We start from the raw sequence: 25,702 nt of genomic DNA on the forward strand, positions 1-25,702 counted from the left end.
AAATAAAGTGTTGCCATAGATAGTCATAGTGTTCAAAAAGAAAATATCATCTTAGCTACATAAATGTGGTTAAAGCTACAGACATTTCTTATTGTACAAACTTTCATTAACCTTTTCTCCATTTTTCTAACAAATACTATCACTGAACAGCCCTTGTCATAATCAGACAATAAACTGGTACAGCTCAAGTTTCCGCTACATGGGTTCACAACGAAACATAGGGCAGTTGTATATCGGGGGTATCCGACGTTTAACAATAAAGTACTCAATCTAAAATACATATACTCGTGACACACGTCCTGCATGACCTATAACCACTGGTCCATGGTCTGGGCCTCGGGCATTCCATAGTGAATTGCCAGGCTCTGAATTTCCTACATACCATATGCACATGGTGCGTCTGGGATTGTGCTGAGGTCTAGTATAATCATGATTTCCAAAACATCAACCGCAGGAAAGCGACCCAGGATAGAAGTTGGCCAGGAGCTTCATCCTGTCCTTCTGGAAAGCTGTGGACTGATGTACATCTGACAGCGTTTCATTACTTTCCCAGTTTCCTTTAGCCAGATGTCGCCTGTCACCCTGTTGACTATTAGACGTAGAATAGTCTTCTCAAGTATTCTGGCGACTTACCCCACATGGCAAGAGTGTTGAACTAGAGACACAGCCATATAATGAAGGATATCTGCTAGCAGTAGGTTTCTCGGTGTTTTGTTTTCAATGCCTTTGAATAGTCCACTACCTTTAAGGTCATTGACTACTGTTTGCGTTTCCAGAGTCAACACTATGGACGTATATATTTTAACCAAAGAAATTTGTTTTACACACGGTAAACAGAACATTGTTCTGACTTTTTAGCACGTTCGCCCGTAAAGCACCGGTACGTTTTTAAAATAGACTCCCGCACAGGTTTAGCCTATATATATAGTGTCAATTCCAGAACGTTACCATTTCGGCCTGGTCCAATCAGTCAGCATATTTTTTATGTTTTATTGAATAAATTGCGTAAATGCACAGGGTAAAATATTGATATGAAACTGCACATCAGATCACTAAAATATATTATATATATATATGTATATTCCGTAATATTCGTATCACAATGATTTATATAACTTCACAAGCATTTTTTTTATTTGTACATGTATAAAGTTTTTTTTTTTTAAATTATTATGTTTAGTCTCAGAACAAATATCATCAAATAAAGTAAATAAAAGTACGACTAAGATGCAATGCCGAGTTTGTCGCTGGTGTCGAACTGGGCAAGGGCGAAATGATAACTAGGTCGAAATGACCCGCATTATCCCACTCCCATCCCTGATAATCTCCCTACCCAACAGCCGACACTAGCTCTTAGCCGTGGGCCATTGCCCAGGACATCTTTTGCGAGAGGCGGACACATTATGACATAGTATCCCATGGCAGAGAAACTCATCTAATTTTAGAGAAAATGCTTTCTTCGTCAGGCCATTTGTTCTAAGAAATTCAAATTGACCACGTGGAATCATTCTTAATATCATTTTCATAAAGTATCCTATGTAAGGAGTCTCAATGTTGGCCAAAAATAGATAGACACAAGTGCAATTTATTAAAATTATATTTTAAAAATATTTCAACCAAGCAACCTGCAATGCATGTTATCATGAAACATGTGAATGTTATATTCTCTTGACCAACAAACATTTACTTTAAAGTAGTACCAGTAGCCTATATGCAGACACAGACTGTAATAATGCGCTCAATCATAAATTTCAAGAAAACGACATGAACTTTTATTAAAAAATAAAAGTAAATTAATATTGAGTTCATGCGTCTAATAAGGAAATAATATTTAACTGCACTTTCATCTTAAATTTAGGATAAAACGAAACTTTTCGTAAAACGCAGAACTTGACTTGACCTTCAGATAATTTTCTTACTTTGGTCTTTTGTGGTGTTTCGTGACATTCAAATTTTACGACGAAGAAAAATTCCTGTACCGACGGAAACTAAGGAAGCTTCCTACACTGTATTTTCTGCATAGTTTTTTCAAAAAATATTAAGAAATGGCCAAAAACGGCGAGCCAGATTACGACCAACTTGGAGATAAAGGAGAATGCAAAGTGAAAATAATTTGTCTTGGAGACAGTGCTGTTGGAAAGTCAAAGTAGGTGTATTTCCTAACAAATTATTGTCAAGGTTTTTTATTTTCTTTCAAATCATAGTAATATTGCTTCTGTATAAGTTATTAGTTATTTGACGAATTATTTTTATTCATTTACAATTTAACTATACTGGCTAAGGTCACAAATCTGAACACTTTTTGAGGTTTTTCACGATTAGCTTGGAGAGTTTTTGTTGTAGTAAGTTAAAATTGCGTACGAAACATCTTTGGTTAATGTGACAACATCTGTCTAAGTACAGATTCACGATCTCATCAATTTTATGTCGAAAATCATTCATTTTATAGACAGTAAATCACACTTAAATTTATGCTATGGAGGGCACAAATACCGAACACTTGAAAAGCGATAAATACATGGTCATACAATTATAATTAATAAGTATGCTATATTAAATAAACACTTAGCTGAAAAGTTATTTATTGTTTCGTATGTTTTTCATATTTACATTGAATGGCATTTTTAGAAAAAATACTCAACACAACAAGATGAAACTTCTGAAAGTGTGACCAAGGCAAGCCTCTGTATTGATCTAGATCATCGAATAATTGATCACGGTAAACAAACTCGTGTTTTAGCAGGTGCTCGGGATTTGTGCCTCGTTCAGAAATGAACTGTCAACCAGTACAAACTTATCTAATTCAAGCTCACCCCCATGACTTCCAGGAGATCATCATGCAGAGTTCTGAAGACTAAATGCTTACTGGGTGGTGGTTCTTTTCCACGCAATATAAGTGCAGAATGATGGTCCTGGAATAGGTCAACACTGGTCCTTTTCTTTACTAATACTGATCCTATCACAACAAAATGTGATATACAATTTTTAAAGAGATAAAGCAGAAAATTACTGTTTGTGATTATCTGTCAACTTCTTCCATGATAATGCCTTCATAGCTGTATTATTACCTTCTTTTTTCAGGTTGGTTGAACGATTTCTGATGGATGGATAGTATCCTTAAAACGAGTATTTACTTTTATCTGCATATAAGCATTTCATGAATGTCCTTTTTTAGTATCATACATGTATGTGCTTTGTTCAGTATCATGCATTTATGGGTTTAGAAAACGACAGTAGTGTGATTTTTTGGATGCAATTTACTGCCTTCTAAAGGCAGTTTCCCCTAGCGAAAAAGTGTTCATTTTTCCCCAAAATTACATTTTCCCAATTAATTGAATACAGATCCTGTGAATGAATAAAAAACAATGAATTTATTAAAAAATAAACAAAATCTTGACAAGACCAGCTCTTTTACAGCATAATGTATGCATAAAAAAAGTAAAAACATGTATATTTGCTATTTTAGCATGACTTTGTATTCTTCCCAAAGTCGAAAAAAAAATCCAAATTGGAAGGAACAGGAGGTGAAAATAATTCCAAAAAAATCACTGCAGATTTTTCTATACGGCATGCTGTATTTTCACTGTTAAATATGAATAAAGAACTTGATAGGCATACTGTATAATAAATATAATGAAGGCATTTCATGATGCCATTGATGGTGACATCATTTTGAGTACAAGTATGTTTACACAGATTGGTTAAATTTTGTCCTTAACTTCTGTCAGTAAACCACAGCAACTTTCCACGTATGCCCTGACACTCTTCAACTATAAAACCAAAGTTAACGATACAGATGTTTTAGTGGGTAAGTTGTATTACATTTTATTTGGAAAATCTGGGGTGTTTTTTAAATATTTTCACATTGCTAACCATTACCGTAATCTGTCTGTTTTAGTGTTCATTTAACATTAAATTACCGATAACTTGTCAGCCTATTCCAGAACTATTTTAAGATGACACTTGCTGTTCTGTAGGTATTTGTTTGTATGTATATTTATACAAGCGATAGAAAAGTTTTGACATACATGTATAAATAATGATCTTTTTGTGTGTTTCAGACTTCTGGGATACTGCCGGTCAAGAGAGGTTTAATAACATGCATCCATCCTACTACCACCAAGCCCATGCTTGCATACTGGTTTGTTTCTCTTGTTAGCTCACGTTCGGCTTGTTTGATTTATGTAGGAAAAAGTCAAAAGTGCTGTCGAAGGCGTCTTCATAAAACTTTAGCCATGGCCATAGCTCAATAATTGTTCAAGATATTCAAATGAAACTTGGTCCACGTGTAGCCAGAGACAATATAGATTTAAGTATTGAACTGAATGTTACTTAATCATTATGTGATATATGGCCTCAATGTTTATTAATGTGACACATGACCTCTGGCCCAATCATTTATACAAAAGATATTTCATTAAAATAACTTTGACAAATTCAGAATTAGGTAGTACATACACTTGGTGCAATAGTATAATCTTGTAACTTTGATATCTATTTTCGAGTACATATTTTATGTAATCCAAATACTGTAGAATACAAGTCACATACATGTATATAATCATTTTGCCAAATTAAAGGCATGGTATACAGCTTGAATTTTAATATATCAAGAGCACTCATTTTAATGTCTGACCTATAAGCCTGTAAACTATATGATGGTATAGTATACAATAGTAAGGCCCATAACTCTGGGTTTAATAATTGTTGATTTATGCCCCTTTCCTGACTGAAAAACAAATAGACCAATGTTGGCATTCTCTCCCAAGTGCTCTCCTTAGCATGTTTTGTATTTTAAATATTATTTATAACTTTACTTGGAACTTATTTGATTATCAAAGTAATTGTATAATAGTACAGAAATATACATCATGTTTTCTTATTTCTTTCTGTTTCAGGTGTTTGATTCCACTCGGAAGGTGACATACAAGAACCTGCCTCTCTGGCTGAAGGAACTAAGAGAGTACCGTCCAGAAATACCGTGTCTCTGTTGTTCCAATAAAATAGATGGTAAGGGGCCTCCTCAGTATTTTGTGTCTCCGGCGAAGCATTGCAGACTCACGGGGATTGCTTTGTTCATCTTTATTTGTGTCGGCATCACACTTTTGCTTCAAATTAAACTATTTGGAGTACAGTCATCAAACTTTGTATGGTCATCAGTCATGTCCAATAGATTATCTATATTGATTTTGGGGCCAATAATTTAAAGGCCATGGTGAAACTAGAAAAAACTACGGGAGTTTTGGATAAATAACTTTTGAAGGAATCTGTAAAAAAACTTCAAACTTGGAAGGCACAATGGTCATTGTCAGTAGATACAACTCTTTTGATTTTGTTTTTGCATTTGACCATTTGGTTCAATTCCCAGCCTAGGCTCACATGAGTTTAGTTTGTGGTGAACAAGTGGGTTTCCTCCAGGTACTCCGGTTTCCCCCACAACTCATGACCACATGCTCACATAACATTGATTGTGCCTGTGAGAATGATAAATATAATGTTTTAATAACTTGTATTACAATTGTTATTAAATAAATAAGTTTATACGTACTCTTAATAATTAAAACTAGGTCACATTGGTCCAAAAAATGGGTTTCTGGGTCAAATCTTAGAATAACCTTAGGAATACTCTAGAGGTTATATTTTTGCAATATTTCTGGTCCAATCTTCATGAAACTTTATCAAAATGTTTGCCTTGATATAATATTTCATTAGGTTGAAACTGGATAACATAGGGTAAATAACTAGGTTATTAGGTCAAATGTAAATGTAAGATTATATACAATATTCTTTTATTTTATACAGATGCAATCCAACTCATATCTCATATGCTCATAAAGCCAATCACACTGCTGCTGCACAGCACGTGATTTCCATGCCATCTACTTTGCCTAATCAGGCAGGGGATATCAATTCACCAAATCTGCTTGTTTTTTTCAGTTGACTACAACGTTACAAAGAAAAGTTTTGGGTTTGCGAAGAAACATCGAATGCCATTTTACTTTGTATCAGCTTCTGATGGTACAAATGTAGTTAAGGTAGGTATACTACTTCACATATGAATGGATAAACTTTAACTGAATTAATTTTTTAAAACAACCTGAAACAAGGAAAAAGGTATTCAAGGATTGTCCAAAGTCAAGGATGCAAAGTCACAGGCCAGGTCAAACTCCAGTGGATGAAGGGAAGAGTAAACACTTCACTTCTAGAATTTATTTAAAATGCTAGTAAACAATGTAACAAAATATCATTGAGTGAAATGTAAAGAAAGATTGCTTAATGTATAAAACTTCCCAAAAGAGCATATCTGGGTGGATATTGTTAATGCGAAACATGGCTAGCAATATTTTCATTATTCAGATTGAGAAAGATATTTATGTGAAATCAAATAAACAAAAATTTAGGCTGGTCTGTTTTATGAAGTGGTATGGTTGTCATGTAAAAACTTATTCAATGCCATTTAAAAATTACACAATGACATGTTACCAGTGACAGTATGCATGTTACCAGTGACAATATGCATGTTACCAGTGACAGTATGCATGTTACCAGTGACAGTATGCATGTTACCAGTGACAGTATGCATGTTACCAGTGACAGTATGCATGTTACCAGTGACAGTATGCATGTTACCATAGACAGTATGTACATGTGTAGCAAGGCCAATAACTCTGGCTTTAGAGATGATTGAGCACTTGTAGAATAATGCTGTTTGATGGACAGTAAAACGATGATAGACAAATGTTGGCATTTGCTTGTGGTGCACTATTAACCTACTGTTCACTTAGCCAAGATTTGTTTATAATCTTGTTGAAAAATTCTATATTGTGTAAACACATGTGATGACATTTGTCTTTGGTACATACTTTTTTTTAAATTCAAAAGTGGAAAGTTCTGTTTCTATTTCTTGTAAATTATTGTTATAATTAGTACATTTCAAAGCTCAGTCTATGTATTGATCTCAACAAAAAGATCACTATTAGATTTTAATGAGATAGCATACCAAGAATGCATCTAGACACTGTAATTATATTGTAATTTCTGATTGTGCATCAATTATTTATGTAATTTCTCGCGGGCTCTTTCAGATGTTTAATGATGCAATACGAGCCGCGGTGGCGTACAAAAATGACAGCACCGACTTCATGGACGAGATCATGAGAGAGCTAGAGGTATTGTGTTTTGGAGACCATTATAAATGGATTATTAAAACATACAATTTACATTTGACATAAAATAAGTTTATATATGTAAATAGTATACAAGTTTAAACGTTTTAAGCTGCTCTACCTACATATCAAGATCATTGACTTTAAATGTATTATGTATTCTCTAATATACATTTCATAGCCTCAGTGTCGTCTGTCTAGCCCTAGGAAGATTTGTGCTCATTTTGTTTTAAACAAACAAAAATTAAGAGGTTTTTTTCGTAGTCTTAGTGTCGTTATTGTCAGCAGGGGGTCTATAAAACTTGACTCTTGGCTATTACAAAAAAACGTTCAAGATATTTAAACAAAATTTGGTATACAGGTTACCACAGGCTAAACTGACTTCTGACTTGCATTGCAAGGCCAATAACTCTGGCTTTGATAATTGTCCAGTGAGTTGTATGCCCCTTGTTTAACTTACAAATCAGGCGGGCTTTGATGTTCACTCCACAACATATTTGTAACCAGCCTGTGATGTCGCTGGAGTTCCTTTAACAATTGTACTTTAAACATTAATGCATTGAATAATAATTCTCAGTCTATAGATATTGTAAACAGGAGATCTTCATTAATTGATTATTTTTCATAATGATTTATGATTTGTATGTTTTTGCTGAATAAAGGCTTTTTAGTGATACAACATAACTGGACTGGTAAGAGAACCACGCACAAAGTAAATGCACTCACTCAGTTATTCAAAGTTGCATATTTTATTTGTCAGACTACAGCAGGTGAAAATGGATTAAACGTTATATGTGCAACAAAACAACAGTTTGATATCAATAATTGATTTGCACTATCATGTTTTACATATTTTTTAACAGAGATCATTTTCACCATGTCAATTTCATTTTGTTCATTTCAAGAAATGGATTTCTGTTCTAAACAGTACCTTCTTTGTTTAATGTTAAAGCTTATAAAGCATCATGCATGTATTTTAATGTTATCAAACTAATATGAACACTATACATAACTAATACATAGGCATAACAATGATATATCACTGTGGAAGGGGACATGCATTTAATTCCTGATACAAATAATTTGCAATTGTTTTTTTTAAAGCTGCACTCTCACAGATTTACCGTTTTTACAACTTTTTTATTTTTTGTCTGGGAAAGAGCAAATTTTTGGGTAAATGTCTGCAAACCAACGATAAAAGATTGCTGACAAAAGATCAGATTGAAGATTTTCATATTTCCGTTCGAAAATTAATGTTTTATGGCTTAAACCGGTTTTAAAAAAATGCATAAAACATCAATTTTTTAACTTAAATGTAAACATCCGCGATCATTTATTGACAGTAGTTTTATATAACTGGTTTTCATTCATTTTTGCAAAAAATGGCTCGTTTCAAGACAAAAAATAAAAAAGTTGTCAAAACGTTCAATATGTGAGAGTGCAGCTTTAACTTATCATATTTTATTGCATGACAATACATTCTTACAATCAATGATGTAGAAAACAAATGAGAAACAGAAACAATGCTATGTTTCATCATTTACGTTCATATAAAAAAGGACATGCAAAGGGATTGGGCCACGAGTTTTCCAACATCAGTTACGGCCCTTTCCCAAAACGTCACTTGATAAGCCAAATAATTTCCTTGTCTCATAAGCTATGAAAATAATTGTGATACTTGTATTTGCTGGTTTGCCTCGGTGATGAGTTGACTAATGAAGTCTTAAGTTGGGTAATTGTTCATGTTGTCTCCCTTGGTTTCCCTCACTTAAGGTGTTTGACCCACGATTGATTAGTGTTATTCTGATGATTGATTATAATCGAACATTGATCTAAAAGGTCAACACTGGCGACTATCGACAGTGATTACACCATAATTGCTTAATGTTGATATATTCTTAAGAGTTATTGTTCCTGGATTTGGGTCCCATTTCTCTTCTTTCAAAATTCAGACTTTTCCCCATTTTTTTAAGTTTTCAACAAAAAGTTCCAGACCCATGAATCCTCCTTGTTAGATATTTCAACTTCTTATATGTAGGAAAGTTCATAAGAAATATTATGTATTTATAAAATAATGGAAAAAAATGCAAACTGAAAATGTTTGTACACAAATTAAAACATTAGATTATTTATTTTATCATTGATCAGTTACCATTAAAATCCGTTTCAGGTATGGTCACTGACTTGTGGGATGGTAGCTGAATTGAAATCAATGTTGTTAAGAAAATGATTATAATTTATGAACCATAACAATTAATTGTTTTCATGTTCTTCAGAATTTTGAGTTGGAGCAGGCAGATTCTGGAAAATCAAAAGAGAAAGAAGAAGTTAGTGACAGTGGACTTGATTCTCCTGGTAACCATGACAACAAGGAACACAAAGATGCAACAAACAGCTGAGAGTGACCTCCCTTAGGATTATATACATATCATGTTGTTAAGGATACAAATATTTAACTTGGTTAAACTATGGTTAATTTTAATGAAGTGTTGTGAGGCTAGCTAGTGTCTGGCTGATAGACCTTTGACATGCTTTTTCATTTAGGCCAAAATGATTTGGATTAGTGTTTCCAGTACTCCAGCCAGAGCTTTGAGAATAGTTTATTGTTTTAAATTCATGATTATGACTTTAGTGCTAGTTGTGGCAATCCAACTTTAAGAAAGATGCCCATCAAAGAGAAAATAAAAGACTTTAAAATAGCTTTCAATTGTCCATAAAGCTGAGATAAACAAAAAAAACACCAAATTTTACCTTGATTTTTTAAAAGCTACTGGCTAGCCAAGAGATAGCAATAAACAATATTTGACTTGTAGAAGGGGTTGGTTTTTTGCAATAGTTAGTTACCGTGTACATTTAGATATTTTATTTAATATTTCTGCGGATATGAAATTTCAGTACATGTATGCCGGTATAATGCTTCACCCTTGCCCTGTCTGTAAAAGTATTGTGAGGTCTTAGAACCAAACAGATGTAATTCCATGTCAGAATAAAAGGAGTTACAAATGTTGGTCTGTTTTGCGACGAGCCCCAGGCCCAAATTTCTTTAAACTTCTTTTAACATGATTAAGCTAAGCTGATTATTTTTTGTTTTTCTATAGTTTGTGTTATATTTACTAAGATTTTTTAGACTTTTAATCGAAATTATCTTTATGATAATCACACTAAACAATTTTTCATTTATTAAAATCAGATTTAGGTATGTATTTGGGCAAATTGAAATAATGTTAAGCTTAAAAAGTTTCTAGAAATAGGGGCCTACTTAGACAATTCAAATTCTTAAATGTCATGGCCTAAATTTAGTAAATGCTTCAAGCATAGATTTTTCAAACACTCATGTTTTATCAGGCATCACAGTTACATTTTTTATGCTTGCCATGTTTGTTTCTAAATCGCGAATCATTCCTTTATGAACTATTCATTTTGCTATAAGTACTTTTCCATTCTTGAAATCAATTATCATTTTGACATACATTCAATTTCGACTCATCAAGCAGCCACCCTTGAACTTATTTCAAATTGAATATTTAAATCTTTTAACAACTCGTAATATACATTTTTAGTAATGATTTGAATACAAAGTCATTTAAAAGGCTTTTTCTAAAAAAAAACATGATTATTGTAATAAACGTTGATGTAATTGGTAACAGAGATAAACATGTAAATGGACATTTAGGAATTTGTATTTACAAGAAAAGAGCCAGATTTTAGACCACAAGTTCACATTGTATATATTTCATGGAAAGCTTAGATTACCCATAATGCACTTGACCCAATCTAGTTTGATAGGCATTAGTATTACTTATATCATGTGTAGAAACACCCCATTTAGCATTATAAGAATTGCACAACTTCTTGTATATTTATTGCCTAAGTTATATTAGTGTTAGCTCTACCTCAACGGTACAGTTCCTGTCAAATAAGAATTTGCATATGTGTAGTATTTGAAAAAAATCATCTATGTTACGAATATTGTTATAAAATACATGTGTTAAAGCGATTATAAATTAATTGCTAGATTTTCATCCCCGCCCACCCCCAATTTATTTCTGCCGCCCCTTAAATTTTATTGACACAAATAAAAATATAAACTAGGCTCTGTTTTTGCGTATCAGTCTGTACTGTCTGGGATAGGCTTTTATTTATACCAGCTAGTGTTGATATAATCATTCACCTGTAAAAAAGGTAGCTTGTTACGATGGTGTTCATGGCTCATTTAGAAACACATGTATATGGTCCCTCATGCAATAAGAAAGAGCATTTCAATGGTGAGCAGTCATCTTAAAGAAAAAGAAAATGTCACCCCCTGCCCCTATTTAAAAAAAAGATTTAGGTGAAAATCTAGCAATTAATTTATATTGGCTTTATGTAGAAATAGTTCCAGTTTAATTGTTGAACATTAAAGGAGCACTCAAGGTTTTATAATACCTAGAAATTTTCAGCTCAGGATCCCAACTATATTGTTTATACCAAGAAAACTTCATTTTTGTGGTCCCAGACATGCACAGTAATTTGGAGATGGACATCCCTAGCAAGAAAATCAAGTCAGGGACTAGGGTTTTTTGCGTCAGGGAAATTCATGGATGACTCTGCCAGTTTGTTTACCAACTAGTTTTCTGTTTAGTTCCATTTTCGCATTTTAGAACAGGCAAAAAACTGCAACACTGAGTTAAACATTTTGGAAGTATTTTGTAATTATTTTTTAAAAGGGTATTGTGCATGCATTAGGGATATCATGATTGGGAACCTTTCTGGTGACCTGTATCATGTTGAGCTTGGTGTGTATACACTTGTCCACTGAGACTGCATATTATACACTAAACGAGATGTGGTACAGGTCGTCAGAGAAGAGCACTATTGTAATATTCCTTTTATTATATGCCTTCCTTCATAAATTAAATGTAAAAACTTTTTTTTCGTACCATAAGTTATAACCAATTTAAATCTGCACTTAACTTTTACCCAACATTATCATTGTGGAAATGTTGTCATGAATCAATCGCATTAATGATTTAATGCATTTTGTTAAATATAACTCCAAATCAGTTGCTGAGTTACAGTGCTTTCCTTGAAAAATAATGTTATTGATTCATTAGTAAATATTGTAAAAACTAGAATGAACCACAGTGTGTAAAAGGCTGCACTCAACACTCAGCACAAGTTTGATATCGGACCTGAACACAACAGTATGGTGATACAGAAATTTCAATATGGATGTTGGATATTGAAAAGGAAATTGCTAGGCTTATGATACAACAGCTAGGTCATCATGATGTCATCATAATATTTTTAAAGTTATATCCATTGTTTTTCAAAAATTTGAGCAGTAAATGATAATATTCATGACTATGTGGTCTTAAAGAGTGCTCTTTTGATGTTTCGGTGAACAAGGCTGAACTATGTTTTTGTTGCCAAATGTAGATTATGATTATGGTTTTATTGTTTATTTATATATTTGCTGTTGGTAGGTATTCTGAATGTCAATGACTTGTAAATGTCACATTTGTCAATTGTTCTTGTTTGTAAGTGCTGTAATTTATTTGGAGATATTGACATTGACACTCCTCGGTGTCATACTAGTGTTACATATTTGATGAAATCTGATTATTTTTGTGAAATTTTTGCAAGGAATTTCGAAAAACGTTGCTTCTTAATTGTTATCATTGTATGTGTGATTAGCTTATCAATAACACAATCATCATGTGTAGTCTTTGTATTAGCTTGTTTGAAATGAAAATTGGACGTGGCCTATGACCGGTGGGATTGGTGAGCATCATTCACCAAAGTTATACATTCTCTAACTCAACCAATTTTCATTTGATCTTTAACAAACGAGGTAACAATGTTCATGGGAATAATATCTTGACCAAATCTGATAACCAGCTTGACTGTTGATTGATGTCCCTTTAATTTTCAATTTGTGAAGTTTGCCGCTTTAAATATCAAATTGTGAGGTCTGTCCCTTTTAAAATCAATTTTTGAGGTTTATCCCTGAAATTATGAAATCCTGGGTTTTGTTAAGATATTGATAACAATTAACATCTCAATAAAGGTTGATATCCATTTCCTTGAATTGTGTGCATTTGATTCCTGTGCATGGATGGCTACTTTAACGGGTGAATATTGCTCCATTTCACCGTTCACGGCATTCTTGTTTCTCAATGCATAATTCATTTCTACTATAATAGATGATGTTTTTGTATGAAGGTTGTCATTGCAGACACATGATACTGGCATCGCAACTTAAAAGGACTAGACACCAGATGGTACAATTGCAAGGAAAAAAGAAAATTGTTAAAAACTTACATAAAATTAATATTGTTGTGTACAACACATTGAATCTTTCTTACTGATGTATCACATCGCTAATGACACATGTATGTTTCTTTGCAATTTCCTGGGTTTGTCTACCACATAAATACTAGTATATTTAAAAATAGCAATGGTAAAGGTATCTGTATTAATCACATGACTATCACATGCTAAATATACACACTATAAACTGAGAAACCATTATGTACTATTTTTTAACGGGTAAACTCAGCTGAGACAGTGACAAAATATTCTTTTAATCATGCAAAGTGATGTATAATTGGCCTCATGCTAGATCATATTGACAAAACTAGGTTTGTTTTGAGGAAATACTGTATTTGCCGATTTTAGACCATCTGGTGTCTAGTCCCTTTTAGTCTGTGTATGTTTTTCATCATTTTCAAAACGTTTTTTCAGTCAACTAGATTTTAACTCACGTTATTGTTATTTAGACATTGGTATTTATTAAAATACTTTTCAATTTCACAGTTTTTACAATTGTAAAAAGCACATTGCTGCCAAATGTTATATTGAGGATGATGTAGTTAGTGTTAAAGTGTATAAAAAAGAATCCAAACCGGTAAATATAACCAACAAGTCTTTTGACTTTGAATTAAGATATTAGAATGATACTTTTTGAAAGGTAGCTAGCAAGACAGGCCTGTGCATGGTCTAAGTCTTACAACAATTTTTAGAGCGCTATGTGTATGCTTGGCATGAGACTTACAACCATTTTATAGAACGTTGTGCGTATATTTGGCATCGGTCTTACAATCATTTTGTAGAGCATTATATGTATTCTTAGCTTAAGCCTCACAATCATTTTGTAGAATGTTATTTATATTTTCAAAAGTATTTAAGTTAAACCTTGCAGCAGTTTTACCAATCATTTCTTTGAAGAGAAGAATAAAAATTAAAAAAGAGAAAAATCAGGTGGTTGCATTCCTGTGATAGAAATACAAATCTGACGCAATCTTGTATTACTTTGGCTACTGTTCTTAGATACAGTTTAGTTCTTTAAACAAAATTTGTAAATGTTTGTTTTAAATGCAATGAAATGCTGTGAATAGTATATAGATAATCTGGTCATTGAGACGTTAGAAACCAACTTCATATAGAAAACTGTGTGTGTTTCATCGATATGTTACATATTTCATGAACTTTTACATTATAATTAAAGCAAAAATGGTTGTGAAATGTTTTCATTTTCACCATCAGATTACACCTGAACTTGTGTCCCATTAACATATCGCTGAACTTGTATATGTTTTTTTGTTTGTTTGTTTTTTTGTCATATATCACATACAATTGTCTTGTTTATGAATACCACTAGGGAGACAGCTAGTGGACTATGCTAAGTCATTTTCCTAGGTTAAGTATCCTAACTGGTCATTTGGCATAACATTTCAATAAAATCTAAAATACTTTTTTCTTATTAATTGTATATAATATACCGGTACATTTTTTTTTCATGGGAACAAATTTGACCATGAAAAATTTAGGAATTCAACTTAAAGGGGCTGTACTCCATATTATGAAATAGCAGAAAAAAGAAAATTGTCGAAAACTGACAAAAACTTGGTATCGATGTGTACAATGCATTGAAACTTACTAACTGACGTACCACATAGTTTACAATTAATTTATTTTTCGCAGTTTTTTGGTATTTTTCCATTAAAAAATATTACTAGGTATGTCTACCTAGTAGAATTCATTCCTTATGCGTGATTGGCTAGTCAAAGTTATCACATGATATTACCAAGTTAGCTATATAGCTGAAATATTCCAACCATTAAGGGTAAGCCTTCGTAGCACAGTGGATACAACACTGGACTGCAATTTTGGCAACCCCGGTTTAATTTTTTTTTTACATTTTGGTGTTGTTAAATAATTGTCCTGAGATTCGTTACAGAAATAACTTTTTTTGGTGCCAATCTGGTTTACAGTCCCTTTAAGATAAGAAACGACTTTAGATGTTTTATGAATACCAGCCCAGAAGTCTCAGACAGTCTCAATAGTTGCTTTGTTTACAAAGAAACTTATCAATTGGCTGTTGAAAATCAATCGGATTTGTTCAGATAATGTGACACTTTTGTTATTTTCTAGCATTGTTGTGTATCATACAACAAACAATGTAGGCCAGCCGTCATGAAAGTTAAGTTGCAACATGGCTATAAAGGAGCCATATATTCTGTTGACAATATTATGTAATGACAATGAAAAGCCTGAAATTTTAAATAAACAAAAAAATATAAATTATGAAGCCATTTTCAGAAAACATTCAAAATTTACTATTGTAAAACTAGAATTTATCCCCATTTTAAAACCTATTTCTGAACAATGGAATACAACAATATGTTATTTAATTTAAGCTAATTTTGAGTTAACATCAACTGTCACGTGAAGGTATGTGTCTATTTGCACATTTACGATGATTCAAGTTTAATACAAAGCATAGTTGATGACAGTGTTTTGAGGGCCTAGCATAAGACAGACGTAAGTCATTCTTTTATGTCCTTCTTTGTAAGGCATCAAAATGGATTAACATCCCAATGGGCCTTAGCCCTTGGAATGTTGCTGATTTTTACATCATGCAAGTAGTTGATCACTTTTTAATAACCATATTAAATAGATGCTTGTTTGAATTTTAAGATTAATGCAAATTTTCAAATTGTTTGTCTAAGGTCTTGATGTTTTTATCTATTTTTATGCTAATTTATTAATAAAATGCAAATACATGTAGTTGAGCTTGGCTGATGAGATCATTTGCATTTTTAGCTTGACTATTCGAAGAATAAAGAGAGCTATCCTAGTCACCTGAGCATCGGCGTCAGCGTAACCACTTATGTTAAAGTTTGCGTACCACCTCAAATATTTTCAAAGTCCATAGACATATGGCTTTGAAACTTTGCACACTTGTTCACCATCATGTCCCTAACCTGTACACAGGAGATGGTAACTCTATCAAGCATTTTGACAAAATTATGCCCCTTTTTCTACTTAGAATTTATGTTATAGATTGCGTACCACCTCAAAGTCCATTGACATCTGGCTTTGAAACTTTGCTTGTTTACCATCATGCCCCCAACCTGTACACAGGAGAAGTTTGCATACCGCCTCAAATATTTTCCAATTCAATTTATGTAAATATCTCAGCACATCATGTATTGCATTGAAAACTAATCTAACAGTGATCCATGCATGTTTCGCCAACACTTTTCAATAGCGGCGGAATAGTCGAGCGCGCTGTCTCTGTGTTATTTTTTTTCTAGTTTTTTTTTTTTCGATTGAAGAAACACTTGTACGGTTATACCATATATAGCTTAATATCTACTAAGTGTATTGTTCGTCTGAGCCTTAAGTTGTATTGTATTTGTTTCTATATGTCAATTAATATGTAAAGCTTATATCGAAATTTGATTGTATTGCATGGATAAAAATGCTATAAAAACAATTAAATCATTAATGATAACATGTTCTTGTTTTCTTCTCAAGTAGAAGTGTTTGATGACGGTTTCCTACAATATAAATGGTGAAAGTATGTTCAGTATATTGAGCGCCTTATTGAGTTATTTCCCTTTGTCTTATATCAAACCAATATTAAATTCTGAAGTTCAGTGGAATACTTTGAAGATTCATAGTGTTAAAAGTGTTTTTCAAACCAGGCCCATGCTGTTTTATGTGTAAACCAGTTTTCTACCTTAAGTGTCTAGTTACACAATGATAAGACATAAATAAAAAAGTTTAAAATGGTTTTATAAAAACAAAAACAAATCTTCAGTGACACATTATCTTTAAGAACGAAATGAACAATCATGTTCAAAGTAGATTGATAAAATAACAACCATATTCTCAAAACCAAAATATAAAACATCAAAATATTCTGAAGACATTATTCAACTTAAGATGTAGAACTAGGAATTACAGCTACTTAACTAGTTGAATAAAGTCACCACTAGCGGATCGAGTGGGGCCCACTCAGCGCATTCCCCCCCCCCCCCCCCAAAATCGTCCCAAGTTTTTCTTGGGGGAGTACCCCTAAAAACTCTGCCAACACTATAATCTATTGGGTGGAACATAATTATGACAAAATTTGATATCTTTCAATGGTTATTGAACACAAAATGCAATACTTAAACCCGCAACTTGGTTTTGTGGCTTTGAGCTCGCTTGATTTCAAAGTTGGATTTGCACATTGCCGTGAGTGGTAAAACATTTGACCAAAGTTTTATTAATAACTTTCAAAGAGCAGAGCGGAAAATTTGAAATGCAACAGTCAAACTTGATCATACCCCCAGGTAGTATTGTTACCTTGACGATGCCAAGCAGATATTTAATACAATGCTTAACTGTGGACCTTGTATTGTGACCTTGACTAGTGTAGTCCCAACATGGGTTCTGTACATTACATTGATGAGTAAGAACCTTAATCAAATTTGCACCAACATCCTTGAGGTGAGGAGATATGAATAAATACAATTAGATCAGAATATCAGTCTAAGGAAATCAGATGTATATTTTCGTAAGCAGTAAAGTCCAAGCTTTCAGATTTGGATACATATGGTATATGGATACGATTTGTGTAATAAAGGATTTTTTAATTAAGAAGTCAGGCGCCTAGATGCAAAATAAGGTAGTCTAAAACATACTTTATGGGTCTGACTACCAGACCCCTGGTAACATCAGACTCTGAAATATATGATTATGTTTAAATTAAAATTAAGATTTTTTTTACAAACAAATTAAGAGGACACCGATCAGGAACCCCATCTGTAATTAACATCTGTTCAGAAAACTATACAATGTTTCTTAACCATGGGTCACATTTGTCAGTTATATCCCTTGTCTTAGGAAGTGTTTGGAACACTACAGCATGATTCTCACTATGTTAAGTGGCTCTCAGATTATATATGGGCAAGATAGTAACCCACTACGTTGAACGGCTCTTGGGTTTATATATGGGCAAGATAGTCACCCACTACGTCAAACGGCTCTTGGGTTTTTATGTGGGCAAGATTGTAACCCACTATTTCAAATGGCTCTCTGGTTTAGATATGGGCAAGATTGTAATCCACTATTTCAAATGGCTCTCTGGTTTAGATATGGGCAAGATTGTAACCCACTATTTCAAATGGCTCTCCGGTTAAGATATGGGCAAGATTGTAATCCACTATTTCAAATGGCTCTCCGGTTAAGATATGGGCAAGATTGTAATCCACTATGTCAAATGGCTCTTGGGTTTTTATGTGGTCAGGATTATTACCCACTATGTCAAATGGCTCTTGGGGTTTTATGATGGGCTTGATATCCCACTGTGTTTAAAGACCTTTAAGTTTTCATATGGGCAAGATTGTAACCCGTTATGTTAAATGGCAATCACATTTTTATCTCGGTTTAATTGTTACCTACTATGTTAAATCGCCCTTGGGTTTTTACCTGTTCAAGATTTCCCACTATGTTACGGTTTTTATAAAGGCTAAGATATCCCACTATGTTAAAAGGCCCTCAATTTTTCATCCGGGCAAGTGTTCCCACTATGTTAAATGGCCCCCAGGTTTTCTCTGGGAAAGTTTGTAACCCACTATGTTAAATGGCCCTCAGGTTAACATCTGAGAAAGTTTGTAACCCACTAAATTAAATGGCCCTTAGGTTTAAATCTTTGTAAGATTGTAACCCACTATGTGAAATGGCCCTCAGGTTTACATTTTGGCAAGATTATAACCCACTTTGTTATGGCCCTCAGGTTTACATTTTGGCAAGATTATAACCCACTTTGTTATGGCCCTCAGGTTTACATCTTGGCAAGATTATAACCCACTTTGTTATGGCCCTCAGGTTTACATTTTGGCAAGATTATAACCCACTTTGTTATGGCCCTCAGGTTTACATTTTGGCAAGATTATAACCCACTTTGTTATGGCCCTCAGGTTAACATCTTGGCAAGATTGTAACCCACTATGTTAAATGGCCCTCAGGTTTACATTGGAAAGTATCGTAACCAGCTATGTTAAATGGCCTTCGGGCTACATCTTGGCAAGATTGTAACTCACTAGGTTAAATGGCCATAAGGTTTACATTTGGGAAGGATCGTAACCCATTATTTTATTGATGCAGCTGATGGATTTACAGGCAGCCATTAAAATAGCATCCTATGTAAGATTCTGTCATTTACTTTTCAGTTTGAAGTAGCTTCCATCTTGAACATGACAAACAAAGTTTATTGTAAATTGACAGAAGGTCTACCATTTCAAAACACACAAGACAACAAAACTGGTGTATGTTTCAGTAAGTTTAATAAAGTCTTTCTTGGCAAGCCCAACAGAAAGTATTTAGTTATAACAAGAAACAATAGATTATATGGTCAACAGAGATATGTTATAATAATACACTGGAATGATTATGCATAACGACCATGCTTCACTGCCTTGGGAAAGTTTTGTAAGATAAAAAACTGCTAAAAACTTAAAATTTAATCTGGCTTGAGTTAATGTTTCAAACTTTCCATAAAAGTCCAATTACTGTACTGTTCAAATTTCTTTGCAATTGAATGTTGTAATTCACAGTATGTATACCTGTGGTACTGCTGTTATAATGATTTGAGAAAAAGAGAGGAATTGTTTCACCTTTGGGGTTTGAGCCAAACACATATTTTGTTCCCAAAATGTTCCACGAAAATACTATCCTTGCTGCAAATTTGTAAACAATTTTTGTAATAAATATGCAACAAGATCTGAGAAAAATTTTGAACAGCAAGAAAATTTAAACTGTTTTTGAACAGGAAGAAAAAATAAAATTGTTTTTAAACAGCAAGAAAAATTAAAATATTTTTGAACAGCAAGAAAAGTTAAAATTGTTTTTTGAACAGCAAGATAAAATTGATTCACGACACAATCTTAACGGCTGAGTGCATGATGGACACAAATCCTTCTATATTTAAATGGAGTAATGCCAGTCATGTTCTGAGCCCTTGCAGGTTTATAGTCAAACGAATTTATCTAAATTTTGATGAATAAAAATGAACGCAGTGGTCTCAAATAATTCTGTACATACAAATATTAATGACAGAAGACATAATCAAATTGACCAAGTAAAATCACATACAGCTAGAGAGATACCCTCTGTTGTTAAAATATCTTTCATTTAATTAAAAATGCATTTGTAAAAATAAAACTGTAAAATACAAACACTTGCTTTGATCAAAGTAAAGCAAACTTATGTAGTTGTTTAAATGCAATGCTTGTATTTTTATTTCATTTATATATACAGAAATAATGTTGTTCCCTTTTTAAACATATTTTGTTTCAATATAATAGTATTTGGGGTTTACCATTATTTAAATATGAGTTCTGATGAAAAAATCACTCTTTCTGATTTCATAGAAATTAAAATTTGATAAATGCAAGGCATTCATTGCATTATGAATATTTTGGACTGTAATTTTCTTCAGGAAATTGAAACTGTTAAAATGATAATTCAACTGCTGTTGTATCTGTGAAAATATTACAACATCGTAATGCTTTCATATGATTATACACATATTGATTCAAAATTTTGACATTGAATAATTGATTCTGCAGATTCACAATTTTGACATTATTATCAATACCACAAATAATGTAATCAATAATAATTTCTAATTTCCCTTTTACATTGAATTATGTTTGAAATGAACAGATGTTGTAATATAAAATAGAGTTATGTTGGCAAATAAAGATTTGCACAGTCATCAGTATAGTTAATTCAGAAAGATTTCTAATTAAAGTCTTATATTACCAGTAAGTATTATATACAGTTCTTTCATCCTAATGATAAGATCACCATGAATCGTTTCATGGTTCCTTTGATTTTGGACCCTTATGCATGGGATAGGAATTAACAGTGTTTTTTTCTTTCCCTCAAATAAAATGAGGCCGAAATTGGGCCCAATTTACAATGCCAAATATAATACTTTTTACACAAAATGGTACCTGACAATTATCAAAAATTTAAATCACCTCCATCATTATCACAATGTACTATTGCAAATTTCTTCTTACGGGCAAATTGTGAATATTCATTGTTTAAAAAAATTGAATTTTCAATATTTAGCATGCTATTTTCTTGATTTAAATAGTCCGGGCCACATTCACAAAATGGCAAGAAAAAACATTTATTGATGATAACAAATGTTTGAAATCATATGATTATAATCAATATACTAATATAAATGCAAATTGAACAATATCTGTTTCAACATGGTCCTTTTTTATTCCCTTTATACATGTATGAATGATTCTGAATGGTCAATTACATATAATTATATTATGTTATCTTATTAGTATATTATATACAATTTCTATGTACATGAGTAGATAAATAATATTTCATCATGGAATGTCTGATGGTGTAAAAAATTGTTTTTATACGCATAAGAAGCAGAGCAACATTTTAAATGGAATGAATTCAAACTGGTCCTATCAATTTTAAGGCCTCCAGGAAAAAAACAGAAGTAATTTCTAATTCTTTTTCAAACTCATACACTAACAAAATTAAGGTATTTTGATTTTAAACCCTACAGTCGAAACCCTTTGGCTCGTAATCCAAGGGACCAGCCAAAATACTTCGAACCTTGCGAATAACAAGCCAATCAAGAATGCTTACAAAAAGTAAAACATTTTCGGTCCTTTACATCTAGTTCAACCCAGTGAGGAAATTGAGCCACAAGATATTAAGCCAACAGGTTTTGTCTGTATTTTAAATGTTGATAATAAATGTTTATTGTTTGGTATAACTCTCCATGTACGAGTTTAATGTATATTACTATTAATATTTCCAAATATTAAATAAAGACTGAAAATATGATCAATGATATGTTCTCATGATAATCTATACACAACATGAATAATCACAAACATGAAAGACAGGTTTATGCATTTTCATGAACTGATAAGGTATTAACTTTCTGACAGTTTCGATTCTGTTTTCATACAAAAATCATCATCTCGGATCGGCTAGTGATAAATAATAAATTAGTAGTGGCTATTAGCTAATATACAATTTCTGTTTACAAGATGTAAATAATTATTGAAATATTGTGTACTACAGAAATATGTTCAGTGAACTCTGAATGTTACATTAGGAAATTACTAGACATAAAACATTGCTGCTTTGATGTACAAAACCTTTCACAAAGCACAAACAAAGTCCATTTAAATAATGCTTATTCCATATAAGTTATTCACAAATGCTCTGAGGCTATCACATTGTTTGACAAATTCTTCTGTTTAATTTCTGCTTTCTTTATTGACCTTTCTATGGTCATTCTATGTCCAACCTGCGTCACTCCTAGATCAATGTAATGGTTTCTTGATAATCCAAGCAACTTTTTACCATCAATACAGTTTCTCTGAAAGCTTGATTTGTACTGGCTCATACTTAAACTATCCAACCAATCCAGAACATCATTACATAACCAATCGCTTACTGGCTTATCACCAAAAGATTTTCCTGCTTTTTTGTCAGTTAAACTGTCAAACTGTGGAGGAGGTGGAATCACTGATGTATCACCATCGTCGAAGCCAGGAGGGGGAGGAGCAATGACGTCCTCGTAACCGTTACCCCGTCCCTCACCAGAGAGTGAGGATAAAGTTGATAATGAAGACACAAGACTGGCAGTGTCTGGTGAAAACGCGGGGCTGTGTTGTTGAGAGCTTGTCTCATGCCCGTGTTCTGACGAAAAGTGCATTGGAGGTGGAATAATCTCCAATTGAACTATATTGTTATTGTCTGTGTTCCCACCATCTCTGAACGCAGCAGGGGGTGGTGGAACATTAGCGTACACATCACCATTTGTTAAGGGTTTACTTGGCTTAGCCGAAACTTGTGGAGAGACGCCCTTTTTCTCCCCGTTACGAAACCTTTCTTTATCTGGGGATCCTGAAGCAGACGATGATTTTGATTCGGAAGATTTTTGCTTTCTCTGAAGCCATTCTTGGCGTCTTTTCTCTGCAAGAGCCAAGAAATCTGACTGTCCATTCACATTCTTCTCAGATTTTGTTTGTTCATTGTCAGTTTCGTTTTTCACTTCACTAAGTTTGTCTTTATTTGTGGCAGGCGCTGGTTTCACTATAACATTTTCAATTGGTTTAGGTTTGTTAACTCCAATACCATTGGCTTGCTTTGTTTCACTTGCACTTTTCACTGGCCGTTGACCAAAGTTTGGCTTAATCTGAGTAATCCCTGGTTGGTTCTTGATAATCTTAGGCAGCTCCTTAATGGGCTCAACCTTAAATGAAAACTCTTCCTTTTCAGCCTTAGCTGGCTCAGGCTTCTTAACTGACCCCAAACCCTTCACATTGGATTGCACATTAGACTTGTTTGCCGATTCATTGTTTTTATTGTCAGTCTTAGCAACTTTTGAACCGGTCAGAGAAAATTTGGCAGCCTGTAATTTCTTAGTTTTCTGAAGCCTGCTTTCAATGGACTCCATCACTGAGTGCTGATCTTGCTTCTCGAGCTGTTGCCGCCTCCTAGCAACAGCAGCAATGATTGCTGCTTGGTTTGGATCCATCTGAGGAACCACGGGTTTCGGCTTGTTATCAAATATTTTAGGTTCCTGATTATGAAGACGTTCCTGCCGTTTTGCGACTGCAGCAGCAATGGCATCCTGACTGACAGGTTTGGATGATATGTGGTCGGCACTGGCAGTGGATTTGACTTTGTTGATATCCTCAGCAGAGGGGGCTGGTGGAGGGGGAGGAGGCGGTGGGGGAGCAGGTGCCACAGGAGGTGGGGCAGGGGCCCTGGGAATCTCCCGGAGGAAGGGCTTGTCATCGAAGTCTGGAGGAGGTGTAGATGGAAGGGATGGCGGTTGGGAATCCGGCAGTTTTGGTGCATAAAAATTATCCTCCGGCTCCCTGTTCACTTCCACTTTTACTGTGACCTTATTATCTTGTGGGGGAGTTGGAGCAGCAGATTTCCGGGACTGTGTATCCTGTCTGTTCTGTGATGGGGGTGTGGGGGCGGGGCCATTTGGCCGAGGAGGAATAGAAAATCCCTTGTCATCTGACGGAATTGTGGAGTGAATTGTATACCGCTTAGATGCCTGAGATTGTGTAGGTGACGGCTTTTGATTTTTGTCACCTACTGATATTACAGTGACTGACTGGCGCTGTTTATAATCCCGGAATTTTACTGGAGATTGGGGCTTTTCATCTCCACTGTCACTATCATAATCTGGAGCAGGCTCCATCTTTATGGAAGTACGCTTACGCAGACTCTCCTGTCCTTTAGCAGTCATTAAGAGTTTAGCATTAGGATGCTTTTTAAGGAAACTGGCAGCATGGTCTAACACTTTATCTTCCGCGAATGTCACACCACCATTAGTGTCCTGGCTCTGTTCAGTGTTCTCTCTGTTTAATAGAGCACCTGCACTTGGCGTTCTCTTATGTCCAGCTTTGTAGCCAGTTAAGTCTTTAGGCTCCTCGCTCATTTTTGCTGAGTCACCCGGGCGGAAACTTGACTCGTAGGGTGATTCAGACTTCGTGGTTGACTTAACAAGCACCTTTGTACTTGCATATGGTGAACTTTTGTTAGTGTTTATGGTCACAACCTCTGTTGAAGAGGAAGATTCAAATGAAGTGTTAGCAGGCGGCTTGGGCGCCTTTTTCTTGGGAGAGTTGTCCTCTCCTGGTGGTGGTGGTGGAGATGCCTTGGGGCGTACGGCAACACCTACGGGGGAGCCACTGGTTGAAGCATTAACACCAGGCACTGCATACACATTGGATTTCTTATTGTCCGGAACAGTAGGTGATGCATAGATTTTGCTGCCTTCAAATAGGTCTGGCGTACTCTTAGCTCTCCCAAGGGTTCCGTCCACTCCAATATTTTCAGCATCAATGACCGAAACTCGTTTGGCAGCTGTTCTACTTCGGATTGAAGCTATTTTGTCCTCCGGCTTCCCCGAAATGGCTGAGTCCAATGAAGCTGAAAGAGGAAAAAAATATTTGTTAGCATTATCTGATAATGATTGTATGTATGTCAATTAACATTCTTGTTCAGCACAAACTTGGGGAGTTATTCTGACTTTAAACATAACAGTATTTTAATATGACATTTCCTCCCTTATATTATTCATTATAAACAAGATGAATATTGGATGTAAAGATCAAACTTTTTCAAAATTAAGAGTAAAAAGTAGCCCTGCGGATCAAATCCCAAAGCCCTTTCATTGTTTTTCAGTCAAAAAC

At 34.0% G+C, this 25,702-nt stretch overlaps 2 protein-coding genes across 10 annotated transcripts in view; one reads left to right on the plus strand and one right to left on the minus strand.

Moving 5' to 3' along the window:
* Positions 1–1,992: 1,992 nt before the first annotated feature.
* Positions 1,993–16,947, plus strand: LOC128238975 (rab-like protein 2A). Of its 2 annotated transcripts, XM_052955351.1 has the most exons (9): positions 1,993–2,146; positions 3,082–3,111; positions 3,729–3,808; positions 4,062–4,141; positions 4,899–5,010; positions 5,938–6,035; positions 7,086–7,169; positions 7,829–7,858; positions 9,443–9,572. In XM_052955351.1, exons 1-8 carry the CDS (start codon positions 2,046–2,048, stop codon positions 7,835–7,837), a joined length of 594 nt encoding a protein of 197 aa, XP_052811311.1. In that variant the 5' UTR covers positions 1,993–2,045; the 3' UTR covers positions 7,838–7,858; positions 9,443–9,572. The 2 variants fall into 2 exon arrangements, with proteins under 2 accessions (XP_052811311.1, XP_052811310.1); XM_052955350.1 differs by lacking the exon at positions 7,829–7,858 and having other exon boundaries at positions 9,443–16,947.
* A 2,804-nt stretch (positions 16,948–19,751) lies between these two features.
* LOC128237343 (SH3 and multiple ankyrin repeat domains protein 2-like) overlaps positions 19,752–25,702 on the minus strand; it is a 62,631-nt gene continuing 56,680 nt past the window's right edge. For all 8 annotated transcript variants that reach the window (XM_052952767.1, XM_052952763.1, XM_052952771.1 and 5 more), the window contains one exon: positions 19,752–25,439. In XM_052952767.1, the coding sequence (XP_052808727.1) occupies positions 22,693–25,439 (2,747 nt within the window). In that variant the 3' untranslated portion in view covers positions 19,752–22,692. The remainder of the gene's footprint in view (positions 25,440–25,702) is intronic.

Source organism: Mya arenaria, chromosome 6 (genome assembly GCF_026914265.1).
Source record: "Mya arenaria isolate MELC-2E11 chromosome 6, ASM2691426v1".
NCBI classification, from domain to species: domain Eukaryota; kingdom Metazoa; phylum Mollusca; class Bivalvia; order Myida; family Myidae; genus Mya; species Mya arenaria.